General features: G+C 38.9%; 1 protein-coding gene across 1 annotated transcript in view; it reads left to right on the top strand.

Annotated features, from left to right (window-relative positions):
• LOC128656712 (interleukin-20 receptor subunit alpha) overlaps positions 1–17,907 on the top strand; it is a 143,248-nt gene that overhangs the window by 85,978 nt on the left and 39,363 nt on the right. Inside the window, exons 3-4 of the mRNA XM_053710817.1 lie at positions 1,640–1,815; positions 7,304–7,470. Coding sequence (XP_053566792.1) covers positions 1,640–1,815; positions 7,304–7,470 — 343 coding nt within the window. The remainder of the gene's footprint in view (positions 1–1,639; positions 1,816–7,303; positions 7,471–17,907) is intronic.

Here is a 17,907-nt window from a genome sequence, read left to right as displayed (position 1 = left end):
GCAAATTTATACTGCAGTGTCTCACTACTAATACTTTCTTTTTAGTTTCTGAATTGTAAAACTCTAACTCCCCCCACACAATTCCTTTATGGATGTATCTATGTTTATTGTTCTTTTGGTAGAATGCAATAGTGAACAGGGAGCATGCTTAGAAGCTGTGACCTCAGTTGAAATACAATGCCTGTGTCTAAACACTGATAAGAGGGGTGGAGTTAGCTGCTCCAGGCAGCTTAGCTATGTAATTAATTTTGCTTATTTTTGAAAATTATTTTAAAATACTTGCCAGCAATTTAAACATTTTTTTAATGCAAACTATTTAAAATGAATTAGCCCTTTTAGGATATGCACAGATCTCAACCTGTTTTATGACCCTTTAACATTTTTGAATGCAAAATAAAATATTTTTGACATATTAAGATACACTATATGACCAAAAGTATATGAACACCTGACTATCACACCTAAATGAGCTTCTTGGACAACCTATTACAAAACCATGGGCATCAATATAGAGTTATCTATCCCCATCTTTGCAGCTACAACAGATGCAACTCTTCTGGAACTCTTCAAGATTTTGAATGTGTCTCTGAGGAATTCTTGCCCATTCAGGCAAAAGAGCATTTTTGAGGTCAGGTACTGATTTTGAACAGGAAGGTCTGGCTCACAGTCATGTTCCAGTTACCAAAGGTGTTGAATGGGATGAGGTCAGGGCTCTGTGCAGGCCACCCGAGTTCCTCCACAACAAACTTGTCAAACCATTTCTTCATTGACCTAGCTTTGTGCACAGTGGCACAGTCATGCTAGAACAGGAAAGTGCCTTCACCAAACTGCCACAGAGTTTCAAGCACCCAATTGTCTAAAATATCTTTGTACCCTGTAGTATTAAGATGAGCCTGAACTAGGATTTAGTGGCCTAGTCTAAACCCTAAAAAACAGCACCAGACCATTATCCCTCCTCCACCAATTTTTACAGTAGGCAATATAGGTAGCGTTCTCCTAGCATCTGCCACACCTGGATTCTTTCATCAAACTGCCAGTGTGATTCAGTACTCCAGAGAACATGTTTCCACTGTTCCAGAGTCCAGTGGTGGCATTTGGCATTGCATTTGTTAATCTGAGGAATGTGTACAGCTGCTATATAGCCATATTCTTTGATTATTCTAAAGCTGTTTAGCTTTTAGTATTATCCAGTTGGTGGTATGTTCTGTTTTTTTTGTTGTTTTTTTACTTCATATGCTTTTGGACCTTTTTCTGTATTCTGATTTTTCTTATCTTCTTTTTCATATAACTGAGTAGGGCAAGGACTGCTGGGATATGGGTTGGAGCAAAGTTCTGGAATATAGGGATGTCTTGCCAGTTTGTGAGGAAATATACGTCCAACCTTGGATGATTAGTTGGCTCTCACCATCATTAAAGAAATAAATCCCTAAATTATGTCATTTGTAAACTGTATTTAAATAAATACAATAAATAACATTAACGTGTAATGTATAAACATTTCATATTTTATTTATATTCACTAATATATTTCTTCCATCAAATTTGTATTGGAAACATTAGTTTAAATTGCATTTACATCCATATAAAATGTTTACGTATGTACCTTGACATATTGTTGTTGTTTTTTCTTCACATGTAGGTATGGTTCTTATGAATGGCAAAACAAAGTAGAATGCACACAGATCAATAAAACTTGGTGTGATTTATCAAATGAAACATATGATTTTTCACAGAAATACTTTGGCATGGTTACAGCAACTTATAAAGGCAAAAACTGCTCAAATGAAAGCCAGAAATTTTATCCCTTCCTGGACAGTAAGTATGAAGAGTGTTGTTCATACATGGTTGGAGTACATTCTTATGGGGATGGCAGGGTGTTCTATGTAAGGCAGGTGATTAACAACACACATACAGCATGACTTAATAAACTTGTTAGATACTTTGGAGCCACACTGAATATTTTACATTTCTCTAAATTATTATGGCATCACTTTCTGTAAATTTCTACAGCTGGCAAATAACATCTTTCTTTATGAGATCCATTGTTAATTTTCACCAGAGTGACACTATCTTTAGGTACGGAAGCTCTGAAATGATACCATTATGACTTTCCATCCTGACTCTTGATGTCTTGAACCTTAGATATAAACTACTTTGAGGTGTTTTTTTTTTCATCTACCTTAAAAGTTTGGAAGCTTTCTAAAGCAACTGTAAACTTGTTGTCCCTCCCTCTTTTTGGTATAAGACATTGTTCATATTTGTCCAAGATTCCCCAGAATTAGTATTTGAAGTTGTAATTTATGGATCCTTTATGTGTACAAAACTAACTTGTGCTTTAACTGGGTGTCCTTTATATCAGTGTATGCATAAATCAAATGTATGATATACACTACTTACTCAGAGGCAAAATACACCCCAAAATACCAGAGCTTTAACCTTTTGAGTGCTAACGACGGCATGAATCCTTACCTAAGTTTCACCCTCAGGTGCTAATGACGGCTCCATGCCGTCGATAGGACTCACTAACCTTGGGGGGGCCTGAGGGCCCCTAGCTCCCTCCACCGGTCCGATCTTGTCTTCATATTGAAGAGCAGGCTTGGGGCTTCACACAGAGCGTGATGACATCATTACGCATTAACACAATGACGTCATCACGCATTGACGCGATGGTGTCATCACACAACTTTATATACAACTGTCAATTGACAGTTATGGAGAGATGGGGGCATGCTGTTTAGATGCCCGTATCTTGGGCATCTAAGCAGCTACAGACCCCCAAGACCCACCATTGGAAAGGTAATCGCCTTTTCAATGGTGTAAGTTTAAAGTGTAGTAAACAAAATTAAAAAATTAAAAATAAATACATTTAAAAAATAAGGGGGGTCTCTAAAGGCACATAAATAAAGATCAAAATTACCTAGAGACCCCCAAAATAGATTTCCCTAAAATAAATAATTTTTATTATCAATTTAAGTATATTAGCTAAATGATCACCGTGGTTAACCAGCGTTACCAGAGTGATCACCTAGCTAGGTAAAATGACATTCCTTTACTATACGGATACCGATAATATATTTGTAATCATATGAACACCTGGATCATGTGATAACAAATTAATTAATGTTAGAGAGATGCTTTTATTACACAAATATATATATATTTGTAATCAGTCTTTTAGAGCCCTTGGAAGGTGCTCAAAACACCCTCTTTCCACAGCTCTCACTGTCTTTCAAAACCCCTGTATTTTTACTGCATAATTTCTTTCAAAATATTTATTCACTTTGTAAAAAGAATTATGGCTGAGCGTCTGATGAGTGACGAGGAAGCAGCTGAGTTCCTTATGAACTCTGACTTTCTTTCCTTCTCGGATGACGCTAGATCTGCTAGAGAAGATTCTGACAGCGGCTTTGTCCCTGGTGCACATTTTTGGAAAGTACACCCCTTGGCGCATCAAATAAGGGACTACATGTATATCTAGCGCAAAATTTTAGTGCGTAAGAAAAGAAAACTTATGCTTACCTGATACATTTATTTCTTTTTTGACACGATGAGTCCACGGATCATCTTAATTACTAATGGGATATTCACCTCCTGGTCAGCAGGAGGCGGCAAGGAGCATCACAGCAAAGCTGTTAAATAGCTCCTCCCTTCCACTCCAGTCATTCGACCGAAGTTAAGGTGAGAAAGAAAGAAACAAGGTGCAGAGGTGTCTGAATTTTATAACATACAAATAATATGTCTAAATAACAGGGGGGGAGAGAGAGAGAGAGAGATCTTTACGTTACAGAATATGTTCTATTTATTTATACCTATATTTATAAATAAATATTCCTATATATCTGTATATCTCTATACCTATATATTATCATATATAAATACTTAGAATATATAATGCTATGTGGGGATCATAGGAATGTATAGCATTTACAGTAAATACATAGTTAAAACCCTTATTAAATATGAATATTGCATACATATGTTTTTTCATGTTTTCATCTACTTAATGGCAAAGGGCTCCAATGCACTTATATATATGTCTTTATATGTGTACATATGTATATACTGTATGTCTGTAAATACATATAAATACATATATATATATATATTTGTTTTGTGCAACTTTTATGTTTCACGAAACAGTTAACCAGAGCTCTGAAGCTGCAGTAATTATTCTAGCGTAACTCGTGATTGCGTTTACTTTCAACTCATAATACGAGCCAAAAGCCTGATGTACGCAAACCCTTGCAATATACAGGCAATCCCCGGGTTACAGACATCCGACTTAAGTACAACTCGTACTTACAAACGGAGAAAATAGAGCTTTATCGGCAATCATTCTTTCCAGGATAACCCAAAATACTCAAAATCCAATTGTTAGACAAAAAGTGACAGGAGCACAGATACCATAACAAACTTTTCCCTATGCTATCCAAAATTAAAAAAAATTTGGCTACAATTTCACCTAAAACAAGTGCCTGTTCCAACTTACGTACAAATTCAAGTTAATAACAAACCTACAGAACCTATTTTGTTTGTAACCTGGGGACTGCCTGTGTACCCTTTATCGCTTGTAATCTAGGCCTCTGTGGTTTGATCTCCCCTTTAAAGCTTTCATTTCTCAAGGCTTATTTTGTTGTGGGGTAAACTTTCCATGAGCGCATTACTGCTCACTCCACCAGAGCAGTTGCTACTTCTTTGGGCTATTGTAATGAGGCTTTTATTGATTAGATTTGTAAGGCAACTTCTTGGTCTTCTTTACACATTTTTTCGAGGTTTTATCACTTTGATCTGTAAGCTTCTTCTGTCAGGAAAGTTTTGCAGGCCGTAGTACCTGATTACTAACCTCCTGCCTTCACTGTTTGTCCTCTGAACTGATTAGTCCATTAAATGAATAATTTATATATGAAATGTCAGAATTTCTTATTGAAAACATACCTACTAATCAGCTAGATTACGAGTTGAGCGTTATGAGTCAAATAGCAGCGTTGTGACCCATAACACATAATTTTCTTTAATGCAGCCATTACAAGTCTTGTCGGTATAGCTGTACAGCAAGCCTTTTAGCCTGTAACGCAACGTCAGTACCACACTCATAAAATGACGTTTTTTTTAATGGGATTCCTATAGCGCTGGTATTATGAGTTTTGCGTTCTGGCTAAAAAACCTGCGTTTGCAGCCTAAAATGTCAAGATCCGTAACGCCATCTAAAGTCAGTAGTTATGAGTTTTACGCTACAAATCTGTAACATAAAACTCATAACTAAACTGCTAAAAAATACACTAACAACCATAAACTACCTATTAAACACTAAACCAAGGCCATCCCGCATCGCAAACACTATAATAAATTTATTAACCCCTAATTTGCCGCTCCCGACATCACCGCCACTAATAAAATGTATTAACCCCTATTCCGCCGCTCCCCAACATCGTCACCACTATGCTAAAGTTATTAACCCCTAACCCGCTGCCCTCCCGCAACAAAAACACTGTTTAAATATTATTATCCCCTAATTGGCCGTCCGCCCACATCGCCACCTCTATACTACAGTTATTAAGCCCTTTCAGCTCTTTTACCTGTAAAAAAAAACACAAAGACCCCCAACAGTAAAACCCACCACCCAAAATAAAAAACCTAATTCTAAAAAAACCTAAGCTACCCATTGCCCTGAAAAGGGCATTTGTATGGGTATTAATTTGAATTAGCCAATAGAATGAGAGCTGCTTAAATTTTAGTAGCCTTAATTCCTATTGGCTGATTCAAATTTTTCAGCCAATAGGATTGTAAGGGGCGCCATCTTCAATCGCGTCCCTTGCATTGAAAATTCAGTGTACGGCAACGACCGTATGAAGAAGGTGCTCCGCGCCAGATGTCTTCAGGATGGACCCGCTCTGCGCCGCCGGGATCAAGATACAAGATGCCGCCTGGATGAAGACTGAAGTGGCCGCCTGGATAAAGACTTCTCGTTGCTTGGATAAGGACTTCAATGTCGGTATGAAGATTGAAGAGGTCGCCTGGATGAAGACTTCTTGCCGTCTGGATGAGGACTTCAACTCCGGGATGAAGATCAATCAAGCGAGACTTCAAAAACTTAAAAAAATGTAATCTTCATTCATTTCTAAATGACATCAAGAACCTACCTTGGCACAGATTAAACCTAATTCCAGATTTAGACTATGCAGTTAAATTCTTTCAGTCCGAACTCCTACAAGTTTGGAATTTGCATGCCCCTCTGCGTAAGGTGGAGCCGGCTCCTATGCATCACATTCCTGCTTTTTAAATAAAGATAGCAAGAGAATGATGAAAAATTGATAATAGGAGTAAATTAGAAAGTTGCTTTGTTATATTGTTTTATTGTAGCTAGCTTAGGTTTTAATTCACAGGTAAGTATTTAGTTTTAAATAGGAATTATTTAGTTAATAATTGTAACTTTAGTTTAGCTCTAGTTTAATTATGTTAAAGTTAGGGGGGGTTAGGGGTGTTAGGGTTAGGGGTTAATATAGTTTAATTTCAATTTTTGCGATGTGGGGTTAATAACTTTAATATAGTGGCGGCGATGTTGGGGTGCGGCAGAATAGGGGTTAATAACTTTTGTATAGTGGCGGCGATATCGGGAATGGCAGATTAGGGGTTAATAGATTTATTTAGGTGGCGGCAATATCAGGAGCAACACATTAGCTGTTAATAACATTATGTAGGTCGCCGCGATGTCGGTGGGCAGCAGATTAGGGGTGTTTAGACGTGAGGTTTATGTTAGGGTGTTAGGTTTACACGTTAGTTTCCTTTCCCTAAAGGCTTCAATGGGGCTGCGTTTACGGAGCTTTTCATTCCGCGATCGCAGGTGTTAGGTTTTTTTCTGACACCTTCTCCCTATTGATGTCTATGGGGAAAGCGTGCACGAGCACATCAAGGGTTTCTTTTTGTTAGTGTTGTTTTGTCTCTATTGTACACAGAAATGAATTTGATAACTTCTCCTAAAAACAGGTGTTGACACATTTTCAGTAGCCACAGAGGGGTTTTTGTATATAGAAATATATAGAATAAAGTAAATAGAGTAAAATACTAGAAACTATGGCTCCCTGGCTGCCCTATTATGTAATCATGGGACAATTTTATCAAAGCAAGAAGTAACAACCATCATAATGTTTTGAATAGGCAAATGCATTCTTGTGAGTTTTATTTGCGAAATAAGAAGCCTCATAAATTAGAAGCAATTTAACAAATCTTTTTTTTTTTTTTTTAATTTTTTTTTTAGTAACACAAAATATTGGTAATAGCTTCATACAATGTTGTTTTTGTTTAGCTACAATTGGACCACCTGCAGTTGAAGTAGAACGTGGAGATCGATCTATATTAATACACTGGTCATATCCGAAAATTTGGAAAAGAAGCCCTACAGACAGATCTTTGGAAAATGTTTACAAGCTTGATGCAAAGATTGTCATCAGTAACAACAAAAATAAGGAAGAGGTAAATAAAATAGGTAGATAATTAGTATTTAGACTGAACGTGACGATAGATTGATATGACTTGAAACTAAACAAGATACAACAAAAAAAATCTAGGAACCAGACTTTTTAAAAGAATATAACTATATATTTGAATGATAAATTAATTCAATCGAACATGAGATGTCATCCATGTGTTGAAAGAGGATGGTCCCTTGTTTCAACAGAGGGGTTAAAACCCACAAGCTGCATTTACATAGTTGCCCAAAATGAATTATCAGCAGTCGTTTAGCGTTCATTTTTCCTTTTGGGTTAGATTACAAGTGGAGCACTAAATGTTTGTGCGCCTGCAAATAGGCAAATTTACCAGTTTGCGGGCGTGCAATAATTAATTAGCCATTACAAATTTAGCTTTTTTTTAATAAAAACAACTGAACTAGGCAGTTTTGTGACTTTAAAGTTGGCTTTAAAGTGCCTTTGCATTGCGGTCTAAGGGAACTGTGTGTTCCCAGTAAATATATATGTATATGTTTATATATATATATATATATATATATATATATACACACACACACAGGGCTCAACATTTCAAGCCCTAAGCGACTAGCTAGCCCAAAATGTTACTCACCACTGTTGATCCCACCCATACAACACCCACTAACCCAACCCCTCTTTGCATATGTTTAGCAGATGTGAAACGCCTTATTGTGAAGTAATTTTTTAATATTGTTTGATTTATACCATAACTTAATTTATTGCTATATGTATCATTATTTAACAAAAATAAGTGCATAGCAGTTAGCAACATCAACTAGGGTTCTGGGCAAGACAACAGCTGGACAGAAAAAGGAAGTTGTTGAACTAAGAGAATGCAGAGTGTTGACATTAATGTAAGGTCATAGCAGACCTGGAAAATTGTTTTATAACTATAATCTCTCATCTATCTTTCTCCACTTCCTCCTCTCTTCAATCTCTCTTTTTACCCCTCACTTCTCTCTCAGGCCATACCTTCTCTTTATACTCTTTCTTCTCTCTCAAATCTCTTCACTCTTTTTTTTCTCTCCATTCTTTCTTAACGCTATCTTTTTCTCCACTCTCACTTTTCTTCTCCACTCTCTTTGTGCCCCTGTTCACCTTCTCAGAAGTACCAGTCTAAGCACTAATAGGGTCACAATAGCCATAGAGAAATTTCATATCCTTGCCCTTTCATGGATATATAATATCCATTTAGATAATATATATATATATATATATATATATATATATATATATATATATATATATATATATATATGCGTTCATATTATCTAAATGGATATTATATATCCATGAAAGGGCAAGGATATGAAATTTCTCTATGGCTATTGTGACCCTATTAGTGCTTAGACTGGTACTTCTGAGAAGGTGAACAGGGGCACAAAGAGAGTGGAGAAGAAAAGTGAGAGTGGAGAAAAAGATAGCGTTAAGAAAGAATGGAGAGAAAAAAAAGAGTGAAGAGATTTGAGAGAGAAGAAAGAGTATAAAGAGAAGGTATGGCCTGAGAGAGAAGTGAGGGGTAAAAAGAGAGATTGAAGAGAGGAGGAAGTGGAGAAAGATAGATGAGAGATTATAGTTATAAAACAATTTTCCAGGTCTGCTATGACCTTACATTAATGTCAACACTCTCTGCATTCTCTTAGTTCAACAACTTCCTTTTTCTGTCCAGCTGTTGTCTTGCCCAGAACCCTAGTTGATGTTGCTAACTGCTATGCACTTATTTTTGTTAATTTATTGCTATATGTATCATTATTTAAGTTATGGTATAAATCAAACAATATTAAAAAATTACTTCACAATAAGGCGTTTCACATCTGCTAAACATATGCAAAGAGGGGTTGGGTTAGTGGGTGTTGTATGGGTGGGATCAACAGTGGTGAGTAACATTTTGGGCTAGCTAGTCGCTTAGGGCTTGAAATGTTGAGCCCTGTGTGTGTGTGTGTGTGTGTGTGTATATATATATATATATATATATATATATATATATATATATATATATATATATACACATATTAAAACATAAATATATATGTATATAATCATATACATGTATATTTGTAATTGCTGCCCATCACTGCACAACTTACCCCTTTGCTGCACTTACGTTCTGTGCCGTTTCTGATGGCATCAGAACAAAGAAGTGCACTCTCAAAAGCGCAATGCTTCTGTGCAATGAGAATGTGAGTTTGCATTCACATTGCACCTCACTTGTAATACCAGCACACATTAGAATGCTCTGGTATTTCAAAGTGGAGCACAAATATTGCTTCAGCGAAAGCAACATAATGTGCTCCACTTATAATCTGGCCCTTAATATTTCTCGGCAGTTTACTCAATACTTTTCATTACCACTTAGCACTTCCTAAATATTGGCCGCACTTTACTTTTATTGGTTCACAATGAAATAAAAGGGAACAGCTACATCAGTTTTTGCACAAAGTACACACTTCACAAATTATCATTTTACCACCGTTGAACTTTGCCCAAAACTTACATCTCACAACAGGATATGGTAAGGGTCAAGAAGGAACAAAATGGTTGTTTGGAATTATCCCTTTTTTATATTGTGAACGGAAAATAATAATTTCTCTTGTTAAGTGTATCCAGTCCACGGATCATCCATTACTTGTGGGATATTCTCCTTCCCAACAGGAAGTTGCAAGAGGATCACCCACAGCAGAGCTGCTATATAGCTCCTCCCCTCACTGCCATATCCAGTCATTCTCTTGCAACTCTCAACTAAGATGGAGGTCGTAAGAGGACTGTGGTGTTTTATACTTAGTTTATTTCTTCAATCAAAAGTTTGTTATTTTTAAATGTTACCGGAGTGTACTGTTTATCTCAGGCAGTATTTAGAAGAAGAATCTGCCTGCGTTTTCTATGATCTTAGCAGAAGTAACTAAGATCCTTTGCTGTTCTCACATATTCTGAGGAGTGAGGTAACTTCAGAGGGGGAATAGCGTGCAGGTTTTCCTGCAATAAGGTATGTGCAGTTAAAATATTTTTCTAGGGATGGAATTTGCTAGAAAATGCTGCTGATACCGAAGTAATGTAAGTAAAGCCTTAAATGCAGTGATAGCGACTGGTATCAGGCTTATTAATAGAGATACATACTCTTATAAAAGTGTATTTTAAAACGTTTGCTGGCATGTTTAATCGTTTTTTACATATGTTTGGTGATAAAACTTATTGGGGCCTAGCTTTTTCCACATGGCTGGCTTGAATTTTGCCTAGAAACAGTTCCCTGAGGCTTCCCACTGTTGTAATATGAGTGGGAGGGGCCTATTTTGGCATTTTTTTTGCACAGCAAAAATTACAGACACAGACATCCAGCTTCTTCCTGCATGATCCAGGACTTCTCTGAAGGGCTCAAAAGGCTTCAAAAGTCGTATTGAGGGAGGTAAAAAGCCACAGTAGAGCTGCGGCAGCTGTTGTGACTGTTTAAAAACGTTTTTGTCATTTGTTATTCCGTTTTTGGTATTAAGGGGTTAATCATCCATTTGCAAGTGGGTGCAATGCTCTGCTAACTTATTACATACACTGTAAAAATTTCGTTAGTGTAACTGCATTTTTTCACTGTTATTTCAAAATTTGGGAAAATTTGTGTTTCTTAAAGGCGCAGTAACGTTTTTTTATATTGCTTGTAAACTTGTTTTAAAGTGTTTTCCAAGCTTGCTAGTCTCATTGCTAGTCTGTTTAAACATGTCTGACACAGAAGAACCTACTTGTTCATTATGTTTGAAAGCCATGGTGGAGCCCCATAGGAGAATGTGTACTAAATGTATTGATTTCACCTTAAACAGTAAAGATCAGTCTTTATCTATAAAATAATTATCACCAGAGGGTTCTGTTGAGGGGAAAGTTATGACGACTAACTCTCCCCACGTGTCAGACCCTTCGCCTCCCGCTCAGGGGACGCACGCTAATATGGTGCCAATTACATCAGGGACGACCATAGCGATTACCTTGCAGGGCATGGCTGCAATCATGAATAATACCCTGTCAGAGGTATTATCTAGATTGCCTGAATTAAGAGGCAAGCGCGATAGCTCTGGGGTTAGGAGAGATACAGAGCGCGCAAATGCTGTTAGAGCCATGTCTGATACTGCGTCACAGTATGCAGAACATTAGGAGAGATACAGAGCGCGCAAATGCTGTTAGAGCCATGTCTGATACTGCGTCACAGTATGCAGAACATGAGGACGGAGACCTTCAGTCTGTGGGTGACATCTCTGACTCGGGGAAACCTGATTCAGAGATTTCTAATTTTAAATTTAAGCTTGAGAACCTCCGTGTATTGCTTGGGGAGGTATTAGCTGCTCTGAATGACTGTAACACAGTTGCAATTCCAGAGAAATTGTGTAGGCTGGATAGATACTATGCGGTGCCGGTGTGTACTGACGTTTTTCCTATACCTAAAAGACTTACAGAAATTATTAGCAAGGAGTGGGATAGACCCGGTGTGCCCTTTTCCCCACCTCCTATATTTAGAAAAATGTTTCCAATAGACGCCACTACACGGGACTTATGGCAGACGGTCCCTAAGGTGGAGGGAGCAGTTTCTACTTTAGCAAAGCGTACCACTATCCCGGTTGAGGACAGTTGTGCTTTTTCAGATCCAATGGATAAAAAATTGGAGGGTTACCTTAAGAAAATGTTTATTCAACAAAGTTTTTATTTTACAGCCCCTTGCATGCATTGCGCCTGTCACTGCTGCGGCGGCATTCTGGTTTGAGGCCCTGGAAGAGGCCATCCAGACAGCTCCATTGAATGAAATTATTGACAAGCTTAGAACGCTTAAGCTAGCTAACTCATTTGTTTCTGATGCCATTGTTCATTTGACTAAACTAACGGCTAAGAATTCTGGATTCGCCATCCAGGCGCGTAGGGCACTATGGCTTAAATCCTGGTCAGCTGACGTGACTTCAAAGTCTAAATTACTCAACATTCCTTTCAAGGGGCAGACCTTATTTGGGCCTGGCTTGAAGGAAATTATTGCTGACATTACTGGAGCCAAGGGTCATACCCTTCCTCAGGACAGGGCCAAATCAAAGGCCAAACAGTCTAATTTTCGTGCCTTTCGAAATTTCAAGGCAGGAGCAGCATCAACTTCCTCCGCTTCAAAACAAGAGGGAACTGTTGCTCATTCCAGACAGGCCTGGAAACCTAACCAGTCCTGGAACAAGGGCAAGCAGGCCAGGAAGCCTGCTGCTGCCCCCAAGACAGCATGAAGGAACGGCCCCCTATCCGGAAACGGATCTAGTGGGGGACAGACTTTTTCTCTTCGCCCAGGCGTGGGCAAGAGATGTTCAGGATCCCTGGGCGTTGGAGATCATATGTCAGGGATATCTTCTGGACTTCAAAGCTTCTCCTCCACAAGGGAGATTTCATCTTTCAAGGTTATCATCAAACCAGATAAAGAAAGAGGCATTCCTAAGCTGTGTGCAAGACCTCCTAGTAATGGGAGTGATCCATCCAGTTCCGCGGACGGAACAAGGACAGGGATTTTATTCAAATCTGTTTGTGGTTCCCAAGAAAGAGGGAACCTTCAGACCAATCTTGGATCTAAAGATCTTAAACAAATTCCTCAGAGTTCCATCATTCAAAATGGAAACTATTCGGACCATCCTACCCATGATCCAAGAGGGTCAGTACATGACCACAGTGGACTTAAAGGATGCCTACCTTCACATACCGATTCACAAAGATCATCATCGGTTCCTAAGGTTTGCCTTTCTAGACAGGCATTACCAATTTGTAGCTCTTCCCTTCGGGTTGGCCACTGCCCCGAGAATTTTTACAAAGGTTCTGGGCTCACTTCTGGCGGTTCTAAGACCGCGAGGCATAGCGGTGGCTCCGTATCTAGACGACATCTTGATACAGGCGTCAAGCTTTCAAATTGCCAAGTCTCATACAGAGACAGTTCTGGCATTTCTGAGGTCGCATGGGTGGAAAGTGAACGTGGAAAAGAGTTCTCTATCACCACTCGCAAGAGTCTCTTTCCTAGGGACTCTTATAGATTCTGTAGAGATGAAAATTTACCTGATGGAGTCCAGGTTATCAAAACTTATAAATGCTTGCCGTGTCCTTCATTCCATTCCACGCCCGTCAGTGGCTCAGTGCATGGAAGTAATCGGCTTAATGGTAGCGGCAATGGACATAGTGCCATTTGCGCGCCTGCATCTCAGACCGCTGCAATTATGCATGCTAAGTCAGTGGAATGGGGATTACTCAGATTTGTCCCCTCTACTAAATCTGGATCAAGAGACCAGAGATTCTCTTCTCTGGTGGCTTTCTCAGGTCCATCTGTCCAAGGGTATGACCTTTTGCAGGCCAGATTGGACGATTGTAACAACAGATGCCAGCCTTCTAGGTTGGGGCGCAGTCTGGAACTCCCTGAAGGCTCAGGGATCGTGGACTCAGGAGGAGAAACTCCTCCCAATAAATATTCTGGAGTTAAGAGCAATATTCAATGCTCTTCTAGCTTGGCCTCAGTTAGCAACACTGAGGTTCATCAGATTTCAATCGGACAACATCACGACTGTGGCTTACATCAACCATCAAGGGGGAACCAGGAGTTCCCTAGCGATGTTAGAAGTCTCAAAGATAATTCGCTGGGCAGAGTCTCACTCTTGCCACCTGTCAGCGATCCACATCCCAGGCGTAGAGAACTGGGAGGCGGATTTTCTAAGTCGTCAGACTTTTCATCCGGGGGAGTGGGAACTCTATCCAGAGGTGTTTGCTCAACTGGTCCATCGTTGGGGCAAACCAGAACTGGATCTCATGGCGTCTCGCCAGAACGCCAAGCTTCCTTGTTACGGATCCAGGTCCAGGGACCCGGGAGCAACGCTGATAGATGCTCTAGCAGCTCCTTGGTTCTTCAACCTGGCCTATGTGTTTCCACCGTTTCCTCTGCTTCCTCGACTGATTGCCAAAATCAAACAGGAGAGAGCATCAGTGATTCTGATAGCGCCTGCGTGGCCACGCAGGACCTGGTATGCAGACCTAGTGGACATGTCATCTCTTCCACCATGGACTCTGCCTCTGAGGCAGGACCTTCTAATACAAGGTCCTTTCAATCATCCAAATCTAATTTCTCTGAGACTGACTGCATGGAGATTGAACGCTTGATTCTATCAAGGCGTGGCTTCTCCGAGTCAGTCATTGATACTTTAATACAGGCTCGGAAGCCTGTCACCAGGAAAATCTACCATAAGATATGGCGTAAATATCTTTATTGGTGTGAATCCAAGAGTTACTCATGGAGTAAGGTTAGGATTCCTAGGATATTGTCCTTTCTCCAAGAGGGTTTGAACAAAGGCTTATCAGCTAGTTCTTTAAAAGGACAGATCTCTGCTCTGTCTATTCTTTTGCACAAGCGTCTGGCAGAAGTTCCAGACGTCAAGGCATTTTGTCAGGCTTCGGTTAGGATTAAGCCTGTGTTTAAAACTGTTGCTCCCCCATGGAGCTTAAACTTGGTTCTTAAAGTTCTGTTTTTGATGGCTATTTCCTCGGCTCGAAGAGTCTCTGAGTTATCTGCCTTACATTGTGATTCTCCTTATCTGATTTTTCATTCAGACAAGGTAGTTCTGTGTACCAAACCTGGGTTTTTACCTAAGGTGGTTTCTAACAGGAATATCAATCAAGAGATTGTTGTTCCATCATTGTGTCCTAATCCTTCTTCAAAGAAGGAACGTCTTTTGCATAATCTGGACGTAGTCCGTGCCTTGAAGTTTTACTTACAGGCTACTAAAGATTTTCGTCAAACATCTGCCCTGTTTGTCGTTTACTCTGGACAGAGGAGAGGTCAAAAAGCTTCGGCAACCTCTCTCTCCTTTTGGCTTCGGAGCATAATACGCTTAGCCTATGAGACTGCTGGACAGCAGCCCCCTGAAAGGATTACAGCTCATTCTACTAGAGCTGTGGCTTCCACCTGGGCCTTTAAAAATGAGGCCTCTGTTGAACAGATTTGCAAGGCTGCAACTTGGTCTTCGCTTCACACCTTTTCAAAATTTTACAAATTTGACACTTTTACTTCTTCGGAGGCTGTTTTTGGTAGAAAGGTTCTACAGGCAGTGGTTCCTTCCGTTTAAGTTCCTGCCTTGTCCCTCCCATCATCCGTGTACTTTAGCTTTGGTATTGGTATCCCACAAGTAATGGATGATCCGTGGACTGGATACACTTAACAAGAGAAAACATAATTTATGCTTACCTGATAAATTTATTTCTCTTGTAGTGTATTCAGTCCACGGCCCGCCCTGTCCTTTTAAGACAGGTCTAAATTTTAATTAAACTACAGTCACCACTGCACCCTATGGTTTCTCCTTTCTAGTCTTGTTTCGGTCGAATGACTGGATATTGCAGCGAGGGGAGGAGCTATATAGCAGCTCTGCTGTGGGTGATCCTCTTGCAACTTCCTGTTGGGAAGGAGAATATCCCACAAGTAATGGATGATCCGTGGACTGGATACACTACAAGAGAAATAAATTTATCAGGTAAGCATAAATTATGTTTTTTCATGCAATGTTCATATTTAATAAAGTGTTTGTGTTTATACTGTAAATATTTCACATCCCAATGTTCTTGACATAAAGGAATATGTTCTAAATATTTTTAAATTGATATTCATATATTTATCTGTATATATATATATATATATATATATATATATATATATATATGTATGTATATGTATGCATATATATATATATGTATATATATATATATGTATATATATGTATGTGTATGTATATATATATATATGTATATATGTAAATATATGTATGTGTATATATATATGACAGAGAGAGAGTTAGCACGGATTAACACTTGTATGAAAACTTTTTACATTCAACTTGTAATAAACGCACTACCCGATGTGCGTACAAAGCGTACTTTAGCGCTCCACTCGTAATCTAGCCCCATATTCAGTATGTCTGCAAACTGAAGGTATTTTCAGAAAGGGCTTAATCTGCTAAAAAAGTATTATTTGTGTGGATACCTAACAGAAAAAATACTGAAAGTTATGGGTAAATCCAACGAGTGTAAAGTACCAAAAACAGCTTCAGAACGTGAATATATAATGACTTAGCAGCAAAGGAATTGAACACAGAAAGTTTTTAATTACAAAATTTGGAGAAAAATTATTTATACTATGGGGCCGATGATGCCCCTTTTTCCAAGCGAGCCTTCATGTTGGGCTAGTGTTATTTCTCCAACATAGGTGTGTCCGGTCCACGGCGTCATCCTTACTTGTGGGATATTCTCTTCCCCAACAGGAAATGGCAAAGAGCCCAGCAAAGCTGGTCACATGATCCCTCCTAGGCTCCGCCTACCCCAGTCATTCTCTTTGCCGTTGTACAGGCAACATCTCCACGGAGATGGCTTAGAGTTTTTTAGTGTTTAACTGTAGTTTTTATTATTCAATCAAGAGTTTGTTATTTTAAAATAGTGCTGGTATGTACTATTTACTCTGAAACAGAAAAGAGATGAAGATTTCTGTTTGTATGAGGAAAATGATTTTAGCAACCGTTACTAAAATCCATGGCTGTTCCACACAGGACTGTTGAGAGGAATTAACTTCAGTTGGGGGAACAGTGAGCAGTCTTTTGCTGCTTGAGGTATGACACATTCTAACAAGACGATGTAATGCTGGAAGCTGTCATTTTCCCTATGGGATCCGGTAAGCCATTTTTATTCACACAGTAAATAAGGGCTTCACAAGGGCTTATTAAGACTGTAGACATTTTCTGGGCTAAATCGATCATATTTACACATATTTAGCCTTGAGGAATCATTTAATCTGGGTATTTTTTGTAAAATAATATCGGCAGGCACTGTTTTAGACACTTTATTCTATTGGGGCTTTCCCTAATCATAGTCAGAGCCTCATTTTCGCGCCGGTATGGCGCACTTGTTTTTGAGAACAGCATGACATGCAGCTGCATGTGTGTGGAGCTCTGATACATAGAAAAGTCTTTCTGAAGGCATTATTTGGTATCGTATTCCCCTTTGGGCTTGGTTGGGTCTCAGCAAAGCAGATTCCAGGGACTGTAAAGGGGTTAAATATAAAAACGGCTCCGGTTCCGTTATTTTAAGGGTTAAAGCTTCCAAATTTGGTGTGCAATACTTTTAAGGCTTTAAGACACTGTGGTGAAATTTTGGTGAATTTTGAACAATTCCTTCATACTTTTTCGCAATTGCAGTAATAAAGTGTGTTCAGTTTAAAATTTAAAGTGACAGTAACGGTTTTATTTTAAAACGTTTTTTGTGCTTTGTTATCAAGTTTATGCCTGTTTAACATGTCTGAACTACCAGATAGATTGTGTTCTGACTGTGGGGAAGCCAAGGTTCCTTCTCATTTAAAGATTCATGTCATAAAATTTTTTAGTAAAAATGATGCCCAAGATGATTCCTCAAGTGA

Source organism: Bombina bombina, chromosome 4 (genome assembly GCF_027579735.1).
Source record: "Bombina bombina isolate aBomBom1 chromosome 4, aBomBom1.pri, whole genome shotgun sequence".
NCBI classification, from domain to species: domain Eukaryota; kingdom Metazoa; phylum Chordata; class Amphibia; order Anura; family Bombinatoridae; genus Bombina; species Bombina bombina.
The sequence above is the reverse complement of the archived record's forward strand: the minus strand, read 5'-3'. Positions and strand labels throughout refer to the sequence as shown.